The sequence below is a fragment of the Chiloscyllium plagiosum genome, chromosome 11 (genome assembly GCF_004010195.1).
Source record: "Chiloscyllium plagiosum isolate BGI_BamShark_2017 chromosome 11, ASM401019v2, whole genome shotgun sequence".
In the NCBI taxonomy this organism is placed as follows: Eukaryota; Metazoa; Chordata; class Chondrichthyes; order Orectolobiformes; family Hemiscylliidae; genus Chiloscyllium; species Chiloscyllium plagiosum.
The window spans coordinates 57324040-57343669 of NC_057720.1; the positions used below are offsets into that span (position 1 = coordinate 57324040).

At 39.7% G+C, this 19630-nt stretch overlaps 1 protein-coding gene across 3 annotated transcripts in view; it reads right to left on the reverse strand.

Annotated features, from left to right (window-relative positions):
* lepr (leptin receptor) overlaps positions 1-19630 on the reverse strand; it is a 124550-nt gene that overhangs the window by 83649 nt on the left and 21271 nt on the right. For all 3 annotated transcript variants that reach the window (XM_043699432.1, XM_043699433.1, XM_043699431.1), the window contains exons 4-5: positions 1898-2021; positions 667-848 (exon numbers count right to left, since the gene is read on the reverse strand). In XM_043699432.1, coding sequence (XP_043555367.1) covers positions 667-848; positions 1898-2021 — 306 coding nt within the window. The remainder of the gene's footprint in view (positions 1-666; positions 849-1897; positions 2022-19630) is intronic.

Sequence of the window (19630 nt, forward strand, 5' to 3'; positions counted from 1 at the left end):
TTACAAATATGGGGTAGACCATTTAGGACAGAGCTCAGGAGGAACTTCTTCACCCAGAGAGTGGTGGCTGTGTGGAATGCTCTGCCCCAGAGGGCAGTGGAGGCCCAGTCTCTGGATTCATTTAAGAAAGAGTTGGATAGAGCTCTCAAGGATAGTGGAATCAAGGGTTATGGAGATAATGCAGGAACAGGATACTGATTAAGGATGATCAGCCATGATCATATTGAATGGTAGTGCAGGCTCAAAGGGCAGAATGGCCTACTCCTGCACCTATTGTCTAAACAAAAATCTTCAAACTCAGCCACACCCCACTTCATTAAGTGTCTCTTTATATGGAGTCAGGGAAAAGCCCATTTAACACCTACTAATTGCTTTCAATGAAATACCATTAATATATGGCTATCAGTTGGGGACAAATCCCTAAGGTGTAAAACAAAGCACCTGAGATGGGTCACTATCAAATGTTCAGATATGTCCCTTTATAGCATTTACTAATTCCTGCTTCTTATAATGGAAAGGCCTCAGAAGCTCAATTTGGCATAATCCAATCATTATTGCTTGAGATACCTCATGTTTGCTCAGCATTTTGACCTTCATGGTATCACGTACAAGAGAACTTAGAACTCAAGAACATTGGAAGAACACTTTGAGTTTCTCTAGACTTACCTACATTAATAGGGGTGACAGACATCAAAGGTGACCGGAAAGTTCCAGAATTTGTGATCAGTTCTATCCAAATGAAATACTTGCGATTTAAATCAACGGAAGATATTGTACACTTAATTATGTGATGTTGCACGCAGTCATTCATATACATTGACAAATTGCCTTCCTCCTGGTCAAAAGATCTGAAAATGACAGGAGCAAATGCAGATTAGGTATCAATCCTTCACAAAATTGTGAAATCAAAAATGGCTTTTACTCTTCAAGATAGAAAACAATAAAATCTTAAACAAATCATCAGGCAAGATTGTACCTGTGGAGAGAAGTTGGCATTTCAGTTATGTTTTGTGTCAAACCAAAATGTTTGACTTTGTTCAAATATTTCTGATATTCACATTCAAACACAAGCAAAATCATTTGGATGATGTGAGACATGTCTGTCACTTTTTTATGAAACAGGAAAAATCAGCATTAAAAAATTAAACAAATAAAAAATTCAATGCCCCTCTTTGGTCATTCAAATAAAAATTTAAACTTGTTTTGGAGTTTTAAAGGGAAAATTATTCAAAATAAATTTGGTTTGTTTCTTAGGTTACACAAATTTTTTTAGAAAAAAACTGACTTAAATTTAACAGAAATGTCTCTATTATTCAGGGACATACAAGCTGACTGCAATTCTCAGTCTATTCCAGCCTTAATTTCTAAACTGCCCTGTTGCCCAATGATATTGTGTTCTACCACTCATTTTCCCCTTACACTACCAAAGTATACTTAATGGTTAGCAAGATCAGGTTGGTAAAATACTTTTGCTCTGACCTTCTCAAGCACCACTTAGAATGGAAACCTGATGCCCACCTCACTTACACCTCAGATTTTTGATAGACTTGTTCCACTCATTTCTACCCACAATCCACTGAATTATGTAATACTGCTCATCAGCAATCAATATTGCTCCTTCTGTTAATGTCCAGTAGTAGAGGTAGTACTAGAAGGTGGCAACCTCTTTTTTTAATACAACAGAAATTAAAGTCAGCATGTGTGAAATTTCAGGCACATTCCATTACCTAGTCCGTGATGGAACATATTGAAACAGTTTTGGGAATAGCCCTCATACAATCTCTCAACCAAAGACTGGTCGCTACATGAACACAATATTTTGGCTTCCTGACGTCAAAGACTCTTGGTCAGCTAGAAAATGTCAACAAATTAGTTTACCAAGTTTTCATTTACTTACAACACATCCAGGTGGTGTATTCTATATTTTACAGACTTGCTGATTTTCCACACACTTGGCTTTAAATTACAGACAAACAGCGAAAGGTCTCCAGCAGTCCAACATTTGATGTTCATTCTGATACCTAAAAAGAATAAACTGATTAAAACAAGATCCTGTGAAAGCTAGAAATATACCAAAGGAGAAAGTGAGGACTGCAGATGCTGGAGATAGAGCTGAAAATGTGTTGCTAGAAAAGCACAGCAGGTCAGGCAGCATCCAAGGAACAGGAGAATCGACGTTTCGGGCATTCCTGAAGAAGGGCTTATGCTCGAAATGTCGATTCTCCAGTTCCTTAGATGCTGCCTGACCTGCTGCGCTTTTCCAGCAACACATTTTCAGAAATATACCAAAGTCAAGAAATATAATTTAGTAGTCTTTAAAAGATGAATTAAAGGTTTCATCAATAACTCAATGGCAAGTACACATAGCAATGGGAAACTGCACTGTGTGAAGTAAGGCTGTGCAATGTTTCATTACTAGACTGCTCGGTTTAAATAGCAGTAGGATGTTGTATTTGCATTGATTCTCCTGAACTAAAAGACAGGGTGAGAAAATAAATAACAGCTCAGCTCCTACTCCCTCTTGTGACCCTGGCACATATATATGTCGCATAAATGGAGCCTGTATCAAGTTGGACTCTCTATAATCCAAGATCAAGTAAATTTGCAGCATCCTATATATGAATTCACACATGGCACATACAGACATAAAAGTCTTACAACATGGAAACGGACTCTTCAATCCAATTTATCCGTGATGACCAGGTTTCCTAAATTGAACTAGTCCCATTTGCCTGTATTTGGCCCATAATCCTTTAAACCTTCCCTATTCATGAACCTGTCCAAATGTCTTTTAAATTTTACAATCACACTCGCCTCTATGACTTCTTTCGGCAGCTTGTTTCACGTATGCAAAACCCTCTATGTGAAAAAGTTGCCTCTCAGGTCCCGTTTAAATCTTATCCCTCTCACCTTAAACCTATGAGTAAGCAATTTGCCACAAAACTTACTTGCAAAGCATTTTGTAGTAACGGCGCTGAAGGTATCATTTTGGGTCCTAAGCTGACATCGGCCCCTATATTTAACCTCTCGTTGCTGGTGAGAAGGCATTTTGATGCGGTCCTCAATACAAATGCCTGATGGAATGTCAGGTGATCACAAATTGATTTGACTTCAGTGGTACTATTTTTGGCCTCAACGCTTTAGCAAATTTTGTACATTTGAACATGCACTTGGCAATAAGAAGGAAGCAGCTACAGAAGCACAATTTAATACTCTCATCAACTAATTTCAGGTTAGTGTTAAATGATTTTGGCCACTGCTGAGTTAACTGAAGTGTTTGGAGGTTTGTCCTGCTGAATAAAGTTGAAATGCAGAGAATGTGCATTCAAAAGCTGGGATCTCATTTCAAGGATTTTGCACAAACCACTTGCTCCCAATCTCTGGGAGTTTCTGCCTTGGGCCCCAGCTGGATATGGAGAATTAGCTAAGATGGCACAGAACATGACAAGCTACTTAAAGAGGAAGGAGGAAGGAGGTGGAGTATGGTAGAGCTCTCATGAATTGTGAAAGGCCATCTCAAACAAATCAATTCAGAAGATATGATATATTATAAAATATAGGGTTATAGGGAACTGAAGAGTCCTGCTAATGTAATAAACTATAAAACAATATTTGTCAAAAATGGAAAATAGTTAGAATTCATTCCACATGATTAATAAAAATTAATTACAAAATACTGGATTTGAACAACAGATATATATAAATAAGGTATCTTGCTCTTTGTGATTAAGCTCCTGAAGGACAGAGTACAGTCAAGCAAGAGCTGGATATCAGTGACACCCAGGACAAGCTTATGATACCCAGTTGCCCAGACTGTATATCCAGGTGTTATATACTCCTGTGAATGCGGGAACACAGAAAAAAAGCTGCTAGCGAGTTTACATATTGGTTGACAATTCAGGATGTTGGTCAAGAAGCAAGATCCCTGTACTGGCAGCATGTGATTGAGAATAAAATGATCAGAGAGTAAGAAAGCGCTGTACAACTACTGTTCAGAAGTGACTCTTGCATCAGAATATGAACATGTACTGAAGAAAGACCCTCTGATTGTGCAAGTAAATCACCTCACAGCCTCAACAGACAGACAGTGCAAGTTCAGGCCATAAATTACCTAATGAAATAAGCACTACCAAACAGTCTCAGAACAGAATTAGAAGCAAAAGTCCACATGACCCTGAAGTCTTACTAACTGCCAATAAATACAACAAGTGAGTAATATGAGAGAGAAAACAACCAGAGTTAGAGAACTGGAGAGTGTTTGAAGTTTATTCTGAGATACATAAGCTGCAGCAGACCTTGTCCCATGTATGGATTTGAACTGAAAAAGTTATTGTAGACAGCACTTATAAGGCTGAGACAAGAGAAATTCCTCGGCATTTTGAGAATTTTTGGGTGATCCAGACATTGGCCAACAGGCTCAGCTATTCTGACCAAGGTCAGAAACTCTATTTTTGACTTTGATTGGATTGTAATATACAGGCAGCACACAGGCCTGCAGCCAGGAATAATGAAGTGGGGGAACACTGTGGGTACTGTCTGGTCTGGTAGAATTGAGTTGGGGAGGGGTGGAATTAGGTCAGATCAGTGGAAGCTAACCTAGCTGTGGGAGGGTGGTTGTAAGCAGTCCTAGAGGTGTAAGGGGACAGGGGTGGTGTAGGAGAGGTGCAGGGGTATCAGGGGTGTGGGCTCAGTTGTGAATGAATTGGGCCATCAATTTAATAGTTATGTAGGAGTTAACAGTAGGTTTTTTAATCTTGTAACTTTTCCTTGGTAACCAATAAGCTGAAGTGAATCACATACCTCAGCAAACACCACCTTCAATGTCCCTTTTCAGAGGGTTCCAAACAGAGAGGAATTGCCCATCAGAACATTCAATTTGCCTGGGCAATTCCCACAGGGTCAGCTATAAAGGGAATTCTATATGGTCCCAATGCACAATTCCTGTCTACACAGAAGAAATGACACTTTGACCATCGGAATATCTGGGCCAATGGAATGTACTCATTCACAGCTGGAAAAGCAATCGCAAAAATGTGTTTTAATTTTTTTGGCCATGTATTCTCTGGAATGAAGATCAATCGACATAAAAGCTTCATTTCTGCAAAGTGATACTGTTCTGAAATAAATGTTTTGAAGCTGTCCAAAAAGGCAGCAGATGAACAAGCATTATTATAGAAACTAAACAAATGCATCCATGGAATGAATGATATTTACAAGCTATTTTCTGGTAAAATTTGTTATGTTCAACTAAAAGCAGAAAACATAGTATTTTATTGGTATCATATGGGAAAACAATGGACAACAAGAGACAATCTAACCATTACCCACTGACATTCAGTGGCATTTTCATCACTGAATTCCTCCCCTTTTAAAATCCAGGAGGGTTAGCCTTGACCAAAAAATTATCTGGCCTAGCCAGATAAAAATTGTGGCTGCAAGAGCAGATCAGAAATCCTGCAGTGAATAGCTCACTTCCTTTCTTCCCTAGAGCCTATCCACCATCTATAAGGTGTGTGGTCAGGAGTGTGATGGAATACTCCCCAATTGCCCGGATGAGTGCAGCTCCAACAACATTCAACAAGCTTGATGCCATTCAACACAAAGCAGCCACTTAACTGTCAAATATATCCACAAATATTCACTCTCTCCACCACTAACACACAGTGGCAGCGGTATGTACCACTTAAAAAATGCTTTGCAGAAATTCACCAACGCTTCTCATACAGCACCTTCCAAACCCATGACCACCTCCATTTGGAAGGACAAGGTCAGCACATACATGGGAACACCACCACCTGCAATTCCCCTCCATGCCACACACCATGCTGATTTTGAAATCTATCATTCCTTCAGTGTCACTGGGCTAAATTTCTGGAGTGCTCTTCTTCACAGCATCGTGGGTGTACTTATATCAAATGGTGCAGTTGTTCAACAAGACAACACACTACCACTTTCTCAATAATAACTAGAAATCCACAATAAATGCTGGCCCAGCCCACTAAACCCACATCTCGTGAATGAAAGAAAAGAAATTAATAGGAATAATACCGAGCACACTGCAACCATGAAAATGAGAGGTCAACACAAATTTTGTCTGCTGCCTGCATTAGATCAAACACATGTTGCAGCCCAACATTATCTTTTATCCAATATTGTGCCTGTTATGTATTAGCATGAATCACTAGCTTTAGAATGGGAGAAAATTGAAATATTAAACAGCCCTACTCTACTTACTGGTGTTTTGCACTGTTTCTTGAAATATGAACAGCCAGTCAATTGTAGAAATGAGATCCAACCCTACAGGAAGGAAACTTCTGGATAAGTTCTATTTTAATTTGCTATTTCAAAGCCCTGCTCCACCCTGCTCCAGAAAAGGAAAGAATTAAGTGTATGGTTTGTCTAAAACACTGAACAAGAACAAGAAAAGCCCAATTTATCTGCTGCAAACAGATAGGATCATTTGCATCTGTATTTGAATCCGTAAAGTACTAACTAATGCAAAAAATTCAAATTGAGCTTTTCGTCAGGTGTAAGAAAACCAATTAATCCCAGTTTTTAAATTCCAGTTCAGATTCATGTAAAAGCAAATCTCTATGAAAAAGGAGTATCATATTTCAAGAAGACTTTATTTAAATGTTTCACCAATGATCTGTAGCCAAATAGGGTCTATTTTTAAATATTTTATTTCTGTACAAGTCACATACTAGGAAAAAAGAAATCACAGAAACTAAGTGTAAGCTCAGTCATGTGATCCTATCATGCTGCTGTGGTCAGATCCTGCAATTTAAAACTGCAGATAAATCTTAAGTGTCACGTCACACAACACTGCTTTCAAAAAACGCTTAAAGTCTTCCAAACCAAAAAAAGTGAAATCAGAATATTAAAACAATTTATTTTAAAAGACCATTTCTTGTCTAATACACATCATAAATCTTGACAGTGAGGGGGAGTTGAAAGGCAGTAGTCTCGTCAGTTTAGATGCTGAACATATTTCTCTTGTGGTTCATGATATCATCTGACTTGTTTTATTTGTTTGGTGCCTTATGCTTTATTTACATGTGTCTATTAACCTCACTGGTTCTGAGCAAATAAATAGGCTCAATAATTTTTAGGATGGCCTTTAAACCTTTGCCAGCTCCAACTAGTTTACATCTTATCTTCAGTTTATGATATAGGCCGGGTAAATAACACATCTATCAATCAGTTTTAACTTAACCCTGATGCAAAATTTATAGAAATTCAATGAGCACTTCACACAAAAGCAAAGAGTGTGGAATCACCTTGAATAGGGATTGCTTTGCTGTAGTTTCTTTTCAAACTAGCAATGCAATGTACTGTAAATGCAAAGTGTGCATCAAATTTACATGGTTAACTTCTGAGAAGATTTTCAATTATTTTAAAAACAGCAGCTTTGTCAGTCAATTCACATCACAATAAATTTCAAATAGGGGAATCTGAAAAAATAATGAGAAAACCTTGAAATGTCACAGCAGGTAACAGAAGTTAATATTTCCAACGACTTCACACATGTCCTTCAGGAAGGAAATCTGCCGTCCTTATTATGGCCTATAGGTGACTCCCACTACAAAAAAAAATCCATTGGGATTGTAATGGTTCTAGAGAGGGTAAATAGCAATTAATAATCACTGCTAAACTAACCAGAGGTAACCCTATCCAGAGAGAATGTTTTTCTTAAATCACTATAATTGTCAAGAACTGTGAAGCAGAGGAACAGGGAGCAATGCCACAGAGCAACAACAGTTCATCTTAGTAATTCATTAAACACAAGCTGCATTTGTGTTTACTCATGGAAGGAACACATGGGTGAAGTACTGTTGATGTACTGTTCTTGGGTTTCTAAAAGACATTTGATAACGTGCCACATCAAAGAAGATTGCAGTAAACAGAAGCTCATGGTGCAGTGTCTAGCATAATGACATGTACAGAAGATTGGCTGGCTAACAGGAAACAGACAGTAAGTGTCAATGGGTCTTTTTCAAATTAGCAAAATGTAAGATTGGTGTGCCACATGGATCAGTGACATGGGATGTCAACTTTATATATAAATGATTAGGATGAAGAGATGAAGGTGATTCCAAATTTGCTCATGGCACCAAGAGATAGGTAGAAACATAAGTTGTGAAGAGGACTCAGGGAGGCTATGAAAAGATATTTCTAGATTAAGTGAGTGGGCAAAGATTTGGCAAATGGTGTACGATATGGGAAAATGTGAACTTGGCATTTTGGCAGGCAGATTAGAAAAGAAAGTGAGGACTGCAGATGCTGGAGATCAGAGCTGAAAATGTGTTGCTGGAAAAGTGGTTAGCACTGCTGCCTCACAGCTCCAGAGACCTGGGTTCAATTCCCGCCTCAGGCGACTGATTGTGTGGAGTTTGCACATTCTCCCGTGTCTGCGTGGGTTTCCTCCGGGTGCTCCGGTTTCCTCCCACAGTCCAAAGATGTGCAGGTCAGGTGAATTGGCCATGCTAAATTGTCCGTAGTGTTAGGTAAAGGGTAAATGTAGGGGGTATGGGTGGTTTGCGCTTCGGCGGGGCGGTGTGGACTTGTTGGGCCGAAGGGCCTGTTTCCACACTGTAAGTAATCTAATCTAAAAAAAAGCACAGCAGGTCAGGCAGCATCCAAGGAACAGGAGAGGAGGGGAAGAAGGGCTTATGCCCGAAACGTCGATTCTCCTGTTCCTTGGATGCTGCCCAACCTGCTGCGCTTTACCAGCAACACATTTTCAGATTAGAAAAGAAACATATATTATCTAATAAGATAAGAGCTCATGGTGTTGGAGGTAATATATGAGTTTGGATAAATGATTGACTAACAAATAGATGACAGAGAATTTGGAGAGAAATAGAGCATTTCCTGGATTGCAACTTGTAACTAGTCGTGTATCACAGGATACAGTGCCGGGGCCACAATTTTCGATATTTATTAATGCTGAAAATGTGTTGCTGGAAAAGCGCAGCAGGTCAGGCAGCATCCAAAGAGCAGGAGAATAGACTTTTCGGGCATGAGTCCTTCTTCAGGAATCAGGAATGATTCCTGAAGAAGGGCTCATGTCCGAAACGTCGGTTCTCCTGCTCCTTGGATGCTGCCTGACCTGCTGCGCTTTTCCAGCAACACATTTTCAGCTCTGATCTCCAGCATCTGCAGTCCTCACTTTCTCCTATATTTATTAATGATCTGGAAGAAGCAAGTAATGTTTTTAGTCAAGTTTGGGATGACACTAAAATAGGTGGAAAGGTAAATGGTGAGGATGGTACAAAGAGTGTGGATAAAAACTTTGCAGATTAAATATAACGTGGGAAAATGTAAGGATGTGCACTTCAGCAGGAAGAATAGAGGAGCTGAATATTACTTAAATCGAGAGAGACTGCAGAACACAGGAACTAGGGAGTCTTTATTTATGACTCACAAAAGGTTAGCATTGAAGTTTGCCAGGTAACAGGGAAGGCCCATGGAATGTTGTATAAGGAGCATGAAGAATGGAGTATAAAAGTAGGGAAGTTTTGCTCAACCGATACAAGACACTAGTCAGACCGCAGCTAGAATTCTGTGAACAGTTGGAGCCCTTTATCTAATTGAAGATATGCTGGCATTGGAGGCAGCTCACAGAAGGTTCACTTGGCTGATATCCAGTATGGAGGCTTATGATGTCTTGAGTAGCTTGGGCCTGTACTCATTGGAAAATAGAAGAATGAGAGACAACCTTATTGAAACATACAATATTGTTAAGGGTTTTGACAGGGTGGATGTGGATAGATTGTTTCTCCTTCTGAGAGAACATAGAACATAGAACATAGAAGAATACAGCGCAGTACAGGCCCTTCGGCCCTCGATGTTGTGCCGATCCAAGCCCACCTAACCTACACTAGCCCACTATCCTCCATATGCCTATCCAATGCCCGCTTAAATGCCCATAATGAGGGAGAATCCACCACTGCTACTGGCAGGGCATTCCATGAACTCACGACTCGCTGAGTAAAGAACCTACCCCTAACATCTGTCCTATACCTACCCCCCTTAATTTAAAGCTATGCCCCCTTGTAATAGCTGACTCCATACGTGGAAAAAGATTCTCACTGTCGACCCTATCTAAACCCCTAATCATCTTGTACACCTCTATCAAGTCACCCCTAAACCTTCTTTTCTCCAATGAAAACAACCCCAAGTGCCTCAGCCTTTCCTCTAGGATAAAAGGGCATGATTGCAGAATAAGGGATCACACATTTATGACATAGATGAGGTGGAATTTCTTCTCTCAGGAGGTTGTAAATCTGTGGAATTCGTTACCAATTCATTACCAGCTGTAAAGGCTGTGTCATAAAAGGCGGAGATGGACAGAATTTAGAATAGAGGAAATCAAGAATTATGGTGAAAAGGCAGGAAAGTGGAGTTAAGAATTATCAGATCAGCCATAATCTCTTTGAATGGTCGAGGAATCTCAATGGGCTCCATGGCCTACTTCAGCTCCAATATTTATAGCCTTATCTAAATGGAGAGAGGTTACAGAGCTCTACGATACAAAGGGATTTTGGTATCCTTGTACATGAATCATAAACAGTGAGGGTGCAGTTACAACAAGTGATTAGGAAAGCTAATAGAATATTTTTATTTATTGCAAGGTGAGTTGAATACAAAGTAGGGAGATTATGCTTCAGTTAAACAGGATGTGGAGGTGCCAGTCTTGGACTGGGGTGGACAAAATCAGAAGTCACATGACACCAGCTTATAGTCAAAACAGGTTTATTTGAAATCACAAACATTTGGAGTGCTGCTCCTTCAATTGATGAAGGAGCAGCGCTACAAAAGTTTGTGATTTCAAATAAACCTATTAGACTATAACCTGGTGTCATGTGACTTCTTACTCGTTTATACAAAGCACAGCTGAGACTGCATCTGGACTGCACAGTGTTAGTCACCTTATTTAAGGAAGGATGTAGATGCATTGAAAGCTGTTCAGAAAAAGTTTACTCAACACTTAGAATAGGTAGGTTGTCTTCCAAGAAAATATTGGACAGACTATGCTTGTATCTGCTGGAGTTTAGAAGAGTAAGACGTAACTTGATTGAACTATATAAGATGCTGACAGGTCTCAACAGGGTAGATGTGGAAAGGGCATTTCCTCTTATGGGAGTGACCTTAAAAATCAGGGGATGTCCATTCAAAACAGAGATTAGACAATTCCATTTTTTTTCTCTGAATGTGGTGTGACTTTGAAACTCTCTCTCTGAAGAGGGGGTGGAAGCAGAGTCCTTGGTGTCATAGTCATAGAGATGTACAGCACGGAAACAGACCCTTCAGTCCAACTTGTCCATGCCAACAGATATCCTAAACTAATCTAGTCCCATTTGCCAGCACTTGGCCCATATCCCTCTAAAGCCTTCCTAGTCATATATCCATCCAGATGCCTTTTAAATGTTGTAATTGTACCAGCCTCCACCACTTTCTCTCACAGCTCATTCCATACACGTATCACAGACTGCGTGAAAAAGTTGCCCCTTAGGTCCCTTTTAAGTCTTTCCCCTCTCACCCTAAACCCTTTAATTCTGGACTCCTCCACCCCAGGGAAAAGACCTTGTCTATTTACCCTATCCATGCCCCACATGATTTTTAAACCTCTAAAAGGAATATTGTAAAAATGAAGTTAGATAAATTTTTGTTAAGCAAGGAGTTGAAAGGTCATCAGAGGTAGCGAGGAATGCAAATTTCAAGTTACAATCAGATTTTATTGAATGGTGGAGCAGGTCAAGGGCTAAATAGCCTCCCGCTTCTCCTGGGTTGTATGTTCATGTGTGTATACAGAACCAGGATTTATAATTGTATAAATATTGTAAAAGATATTCACTGTTATTCAAACCTGGAAGAAGACATCAAACAAAAATGATGCACTTAAATGGATTTATGCAAAATCTTACAGTACATTAATAGTCTGCCTAAGCTAAGTAAGAGGGAAAATGCTCAAATGATTTTCTAGGATAATAACTGTACAATTTTTTTCTGTAGTTACAGATACATAATTATCCATTGACTTGCATGTATGTTACCAATTCAATAAAAATCAACTCTTCATTCTTGAAGCTTCAAATAAAAATGGATTTTGCAAGATACTAAGTGAAGTTGTAAAAGATAATTCAGAACATTATTCTAGGTTAATTTATGACTATGGAACAAAGAGGTACAACCAGTGAAACCAAAATTTATGGCTAATGTAACAAAGAATTTCTTCAAGCAAAGAGTGATTATGGCCTGGAATAGAATGGTTGGCATTATGCAGGCAAAATTCATCCATGGGTATTATGTTGATGCAACCAAAGGTATGAAGCACATGATCTGAACTGTCTCTATCATCTACTTTTCATCTTTGTGAGGTTAATTCATTTTTAAAAAGCTGGTGGAATTGCTGCTTTTACTTGGCAGAAAATCAATAGAATCCTTGATTCAAAGTTATCCACAATTGGTGATTGTGTCTTCAGCTGTCAAGACCTAAGCTCTGGAAATGTTCATTAAAAGCCTGCCTTTCATTTGCACTTTTCCCTCTTAAAATACCCCTTAAAAACTATTTCATTTAAGCTTTTCTTCACCTGCCATTATATCACAGTATGTAGTTATGTGTCAAATTTCATTCAATAACACTCCAGTGAAGCTTGAAGCTTTTCCTACATTAAATATACTAATATATTATAAGCTTTTGATATTAACAGAGTGAAAACAGGAATAATTTGTAACTCAATCTTTTTTTGAACTTTAAAAAAATTGTGACAGTTTTGAAATTACTGGGACTTTAGTGAATTGCTTTCTATAGTAATAGATTTTATGATTCAATAGCTACTGATCTTATTATAGGCCTGAAAGTGATGAATCACATTTTGTTCTGGATTGCCACTAGATTTGTTTACCAAAGCAGTGACACATGAGAAATATGTTAAAAGTGCAGCCAGTCTTTACGTTAAAATGAAGAAGCTGAACACAAATTTCGAACACAATCTTTAAATGACGTTGGGTTGAATGGGAAGTGGGCATGTGTATAATTGCACAACATCAGTGACTGTGCCAATCTGCCCCCATGAGCCAGCATGGAGCCATTTTTAACAAGGTCAGCTCGTGATTAGAGTGAGTGCTGATTGATTCCTGGGCAGGTGGGCTGATAAATTCAGGACATTTATTAATAATTATAGGGCTTATTTAGGCCCATTCTGTGACAACCAGGATTTCAGAAAAGCACTTCCTTCACAGCAGCCTGGACATGTCCACACTAATGTGGTAGCCTCAGTTTGGTAAGGAGTTAAATCATCGTAAGCCAGAAAGGATAACAGATCATTGAGGCGGCAGCTGACAATCTTGTTCAGAATTTGTGGCTAAAATAATTGAGGCAGCTTCTAATTATTTTAAATCTAAAAATCTGACCTCTTCTTCAGATTGTGGATTTGAGGTACCTTTGCTTTCTCCATTATAAATCTTTAGGTCCCAAATTGGTTGGTGAGGTTGCTGATGTGTCAATGCTTCCCATTGGTCCTCCTCACTCAGGAGCCTCCTTGATATACTTAATTGGACAGTGAGGTCATTCTCTACCATCAATTAGCCTGGCCTTTTAAATATTCTAGTAGGCATATCTGGGACTCCCTATCTCTTAGAATCACCTAAAGCTGGTGAATTACACACTTCAAGCTATAGTTTTAATGGATTGTTTAGATCATAAATCTTTGCCCTTAATAACTCTCAAAATGATGCAACTGATCTGAAGTCTGTTGAGAGAAGAATTTTACAATTTATCTAATTTAATACAGGTTCTGCAATGTCTTCTATGTGTTTCAATTACCATCAGGAGAGTTAAGCATGTCCAAACAAACACATCAAGTTTAAGGATGGATAATTCTTTTCTTCATAGTCTGGACGCTGCTAGAGCTGGAGATTAAAATTGTTTACAGTACAATTTCAAAGAGTTAAACTGATTTTCACGGCAAAGAAATAAGCAAACAATCATATGTTGCAACAGTGCCATCTATAGTTAAAGTTTAATTATGTATTTGGTCTAAAACACAAGTTCAAACGTATTCCTTTTGTTAACATTCCTACAATTACAACAACCCTCATACAATTGTGGGGAGCTGTATTGGAGGTCAGCTGTGACACTTTTCCACTGACCCCAAATGAAGGCCACAGTACTACCAGTCAGAATCAAAAAGCTTTAACAAATCTATTCAGAGTTTTTTTTGGAGGATGCAACTAACAGAGTAGCAAAGAGAAACAAGTAGTATGTATATTTAGCAGACATACTGTGAAGCTTGTTACACAAGATCTCAGAATTGCAGGTGGTATATCAGCAAGAATTGAGGATTGGATAATGGTCAGAAATCAGAGAAGGAAGAGGGTCATTTTCACAATGGCAAGGTATAACTTGTAGCACTCTACAAAGGTCAGTGTTAAGATGTTAGCTATTTATATCAATGACTTAGACAAGGGTGGGGAGGTTGGTCGAGTGAAATATATCATCATACAGCTAAATGGGGAACGAAGGTACAAGGAGCATACTGCAAGTAGATACAGACTAGTTAAGTAATTGGGCAAAAAGATACCTGATGGAGTATAATTTTCAGAAATGTGAAATTATTCAATTTTGTTGGAAGAAGGGCAAAAGTTGAAAAAAAATTAAAATGCTAGGGATTTGTAAATGTTAGTCTGAAGAGCAATTCTGAGTGGGGGGGTAGTGTTATGCACAACTTCGAAAAAATAATTTATTTAAGTTAACATACTGTTCCAATAATCTGGAAGGCAAATTACATATTAGCTTTTATTTCAAAGGGGTTGCAGTTTAAGTATAGGGACGTTTGCTGCAATTATATTGGCCATTGTTATATCACGACTAGAGTACTGTGTACAGTTTTGTCTCCTTATCAAAGGAAGAACATACTTGCTTTGGAGAGGGTGCAGCGAAAATTAACCAGATTGATTCCTGGGATGAGAAAGTTGTCCTGTGAGGAAAGTTTGACTAAAATGAACCTTGACTTTCTAGAGTTTAGAAACTTAAGAGGTACTCACATTGAAGTGTATAAAATTATAGAGTCATAGCGTCACAGAGATGTATAGCATGGAAGCAGACCCTTCAGTCCAACCCATCCATGCCGACCAGATATCCCAACCCAATCTAGTCCCACCTCCCAGCACCTGGCCCATATCCCTCCAAACCCTTCCTAATCATATACCCATCCAAATGCCTCTTAAATGTTGCAATTGTACCAGCCTCCACCGCTTCCTCTGGCAGCTCATTCCAGAGTTTGACAGGATAGACATGAAGATAATATTTTGTCTAATTATGCTCTTGAACTAGGACTCATTGGCCCAAGATAAGAGGTCAGTCATTTTGGCCAAGGAGAAATTTCTTCACTCAGAGCTGAAATTCTCCACTGACAGATGACTGTGGATACTTAGTTGACGTGTACAGTCAACTCTTAATTTAGTAGATTTGTGGGCGCTGAGGTAAACAATGAACATAGGACAAGAAAATAGAATTGACAAAGAAGTTTAATGAAAATGTTCAACCACGATCGGATTCAATTAATTACGAGGCTTAAGACTCATGGTTTACTTCTGTTCTTTTCTCTATGCTTTCCATTTTTTTTCTTATTTTATTTGCTATTTGACTTTGGGGTAAACAGTACAACATATAAATGCCCAAGTGAAATAAGCTTTAGAAACAAAATCAATCCCTTAGAAGATAAAAATACATAATTTGTTATGTAATCTCTTAAATAAGAAAATGCCAAAATGAAAATTATTCCCCTTACTTTAGAACCTATTTAGCCAAATGGGATGTTTCATCCATTTCAAGATTTCAAATATTACAACCGTTTGAATTCACTTCAAGCGACACTGCACACTAATGGAAAGATTTTGGACAAAGATAGCATTTAAAATAAAGTTTGACTGTTTTCAAAATCAAAGTTTTTTTCATTAACCTTGTTGATTAGTTTAACATCTTCAAGTAATTTCAGAGTATTGACTATTAGGGAAATAGTAGCCGTCAGTGAGATAGGGCACTAACATTAAATGGTACAATCTTGATGTCTGTAAGCAGGGCATTTCTTTACCCCGAGCATACTATTATCCAATGAATAAAACAAAAAATTGTGGTTGGTGGAAATCTGAAACAAGATTAGAAATTCCTGGAGAAACTCAGCAGGTCTGGCAGCATCTTTAGGGAGAAAGTAGAGCTAATGTTTCAGGTCCAGTGACCCTTCTTCTTCTCCTATATTGGCCTGAAGTGCATTTTGTAGGACAGTGTTTACCCTGAGAGAGGCAGCCCTTTGTGCAGCTGTACACATAAATCATCTATTATACATCTCCCAGCCTTGAATGTGCTTCAGAAAAAGTTGATAGGATCATCATTTTGCTCCAGAGATGTGTGGAATCATCACTGATTCTGTAATCTCACTTTCAAATATGGAATGATGTAGAATAGGCCAAGCCCTAACAGAATCTCTGCAATTGCATTTAGGTTCAGTGTTGTCCACACTGAAGTGTAATGCCCTGTTTACAGACACCAACATCATGGTTAAAGGATCTCTGATGTCTGAGATTATCTGCAGTGAAGAAATCAGTTGCTTGTGAGGGATGAATAATTCTTGGTCACTCCAACTCCTTTTATCTTTGGAATGTCTGGACAGGCTGCAACAGCAGCAAAGAACTGGAGGAGTGGACATTTCAAGGTCGTAAGTGAAGCTATATTTATAAAAGTGAAAGATAATTTGCAGCATTGTGCCAGCTGTGCCACTTATGGGCTCTCAGTAAAAGTTTTTTCTTCCTTTCCCTCCACTATGTTTAAGTGCAGTCCTGCCTTCCACAGCTGCAGTGGAGGCAGCCTGCTCTGTAGCTGGCCCTGTTGGTCCAGAAGACTTGGACAGTGGTCCTCAAGTGTGATTAGGCCTACAGCGTCAAGCCCTGCTGTGAGTATCTTGCCCAGAAATAGGTGAAACTCCTACAGGCTTTGGCATCGCAGATAGTGGGGGAGGTGGAAGGGCCAAGCACTTCTGGGTTGTCCTGAGGTCAAGTTTCTGGTATGTGACTTCTCCCTGAGGGTGGCTGCCAGCAGCATCACCCAGTCTCACTGAAAGTCTAGTCTAGTTAAAGAACCCTCTGAGCTGGTGGAGGCTGCCAGTAAAAGCTTTGCAGGTACATCCACAACAGGTGGAGCCAGAGATAGAGCTGAGAGTCTCCAGTACTGGCTTCCTCAGGACACAGGTTCACTGGGCACTGCTGGAGCCTGCATAAGAGAAGAGAGGGAATTTGTTATGTCTGAGCAATAAAAACTTGTGCAGTTTAAGAATTATTTAGAAGTGCTGGTAATGGAGGCTAGAAGAACATAGCAAGCCAAGCAGCATCAGGAGGTGGAGAAGTCCATGTTTCAGGTGTAACTCTTCTTCAGGACTGAGTAATGGGAGAGCAACACAGCATTATGAAGGTTACTGGGTTAATTGCCAATTGAGGTCTCTCCATCCTCACATGAGTGGATGTGCACTCCTCCAGCCAGCTAAAGAATTATTTTCTCATTTGGCATGAGTTCCCTCCTGTCCACCAGAACTCTGCCAGCCTTGGGCTTCTCAGCCTGGGTGTGAGACAATATTTCCTGCAGTGTGACAAAGGTAGGTATTGAGCATGAATTTTAGAATTAGCTTTACTGTCACATGTACTCAAATGAAAAATTTACAGTTCGCCACTTACTGTGCCATCTTAGGTACAAAGCTACCTAGATACGGATTCTTAAATACAAATTCTTAGGGGGGAAAAAAAATTAAAAAATAAAGAAATAAAAATTCAGAATAAAAGTCTTTCCAATCCAATTCATGTTGGCACCTAGCCTCCAGACTACACAATGCTTCACCTTGAGCTTAAAAATGTGTTGCTGGAAAAGCGCAGGTCAGGCAGTATCAAAGGAGAAGGAGAATCGACGTTTCGGGCATAAGCCCTTCTTCAGATTCCTGAAACGTCGATTCTCCTTCTCCTTTGATGCTGCCTGACCTGCTGCGCTTTTCTAGCAACACATTTTTAAGCTCTGATCTCCAGCATCTGCAGTCCTCACTTTCTCCATGCTTCACCTTGAGGCTGGAAGTCCATTCAGAGGGCACGGCAGGCCAAGAGTCCGCCATTTTGAGTCCACGCTGAGGCTGAGAGTTCAGGACAATGCTGAGAAGAAAAATAAACACAAAAGAGAGAAAAATAAAAAAAAATAGACAGAGCAGCCGAGCTCTGGCTGGAGAGTACTAGTTCATCATCATCTTGAAAGAAGTAGTAGATGCTGGAAGTGGATATGACACCGATTCGTGCTGGGGTGGTATTGCTTCTCCAGGGAGTATCATTCCCACGGTGACTGCTGTTGGTAACCATCAGCTCACTGCTGACCCATTACAGTTGCTGGTGAACAGTTGACCTTTGTCATTCCATAATGTGTAAAAGTGATGAGATCACCCATTCAGATTTGTTTCCTGTTGTGAAGGCATGAGTATCATTCTATCAAATAGCTTTAACCTTACTTCTGAAGGTTTCATTTCTGGGCCAATATCTTGAGCCACTTCACACAGGTCTGTGAAACTCATGAGGTTGCACAATGCACTGGTGTCTATCTGACACTTCACATTCACTTGTTTTCTCCTTCTGCAATCATCACTCTAACAGTCACAAACCATTCATCACCTTTATACCTGCCAACTTGTAGAGGGATTCATCAGAATCCCTGACATTTTTCGAAAAGCCAATTTTATAGGCTTGTTTTGTTTCTTTCTCGCTAAGTACTTGTGTGAAAAGTGATTCAGCTTCTTAGAGCACTGCCTTCCTCACACAGAACATTCTTTCCTTTGTTTTGTTTGATTGTTGCTTCCCCAATATTTACAACCTGCCCTCTGACCTTAATCTTTCAGATGATTTTTCTGTAAATAGTTCCTCCTTTTTCCCTCAACATCTTAATTTTGTTCTGTATGGAAAGTCACTTCACAAAATGCAAAACCTCGTCTATTTTTCCACTAACATGCTCTAGCAGTGATTGACAACTCAGAGCTTTTGTGAATTCAATGATTTTGTTGAGAATACAGTTTTCCTCCCTCAGCAGTTGTATACATAACGGAGCTGAAAATGTATTGCTGGAAAAGCGCAGGTCAGGCAGCATCCAGGGAACAGGAGAATCGACGTTTCGGGCATAAGCCCTTCTTCAGGAACGAGGAAAGTGTGTCCAGCAGGCTAAGATAAAAGGTAGGGAGGAGAGACTTAGGGGAGGGGCGTCGGAAATGCAATAGGTGGAAAGAGGTAAAGGTGAGGGTGATAGGTCAGACTGGGGTGGGGGCGGAGAGGTCAGGAAGAAGATTGCAGGTTAGGAAGGCGGTGCTGAGTTCGATGGATTTGACTGAGACAAGGTGGGGGGAGGGGAAATGAGGAAACTGGTGAAATCCGAGTTCATCCCTTGTGGTTGGAGGGGTCCTAGGCGGAAGATGAGGCGCTCTCCCTCCAACCGTCGTGTTGTTGTGGTCAGGCGATGGAGGAGTCCAAAGACCTTATCTTCACCATGGACATCCAGTCCCTGTACACCTCCATCCCTCATCACGAAGGACTCAAAGCCCTCCGCTTCTTCCTT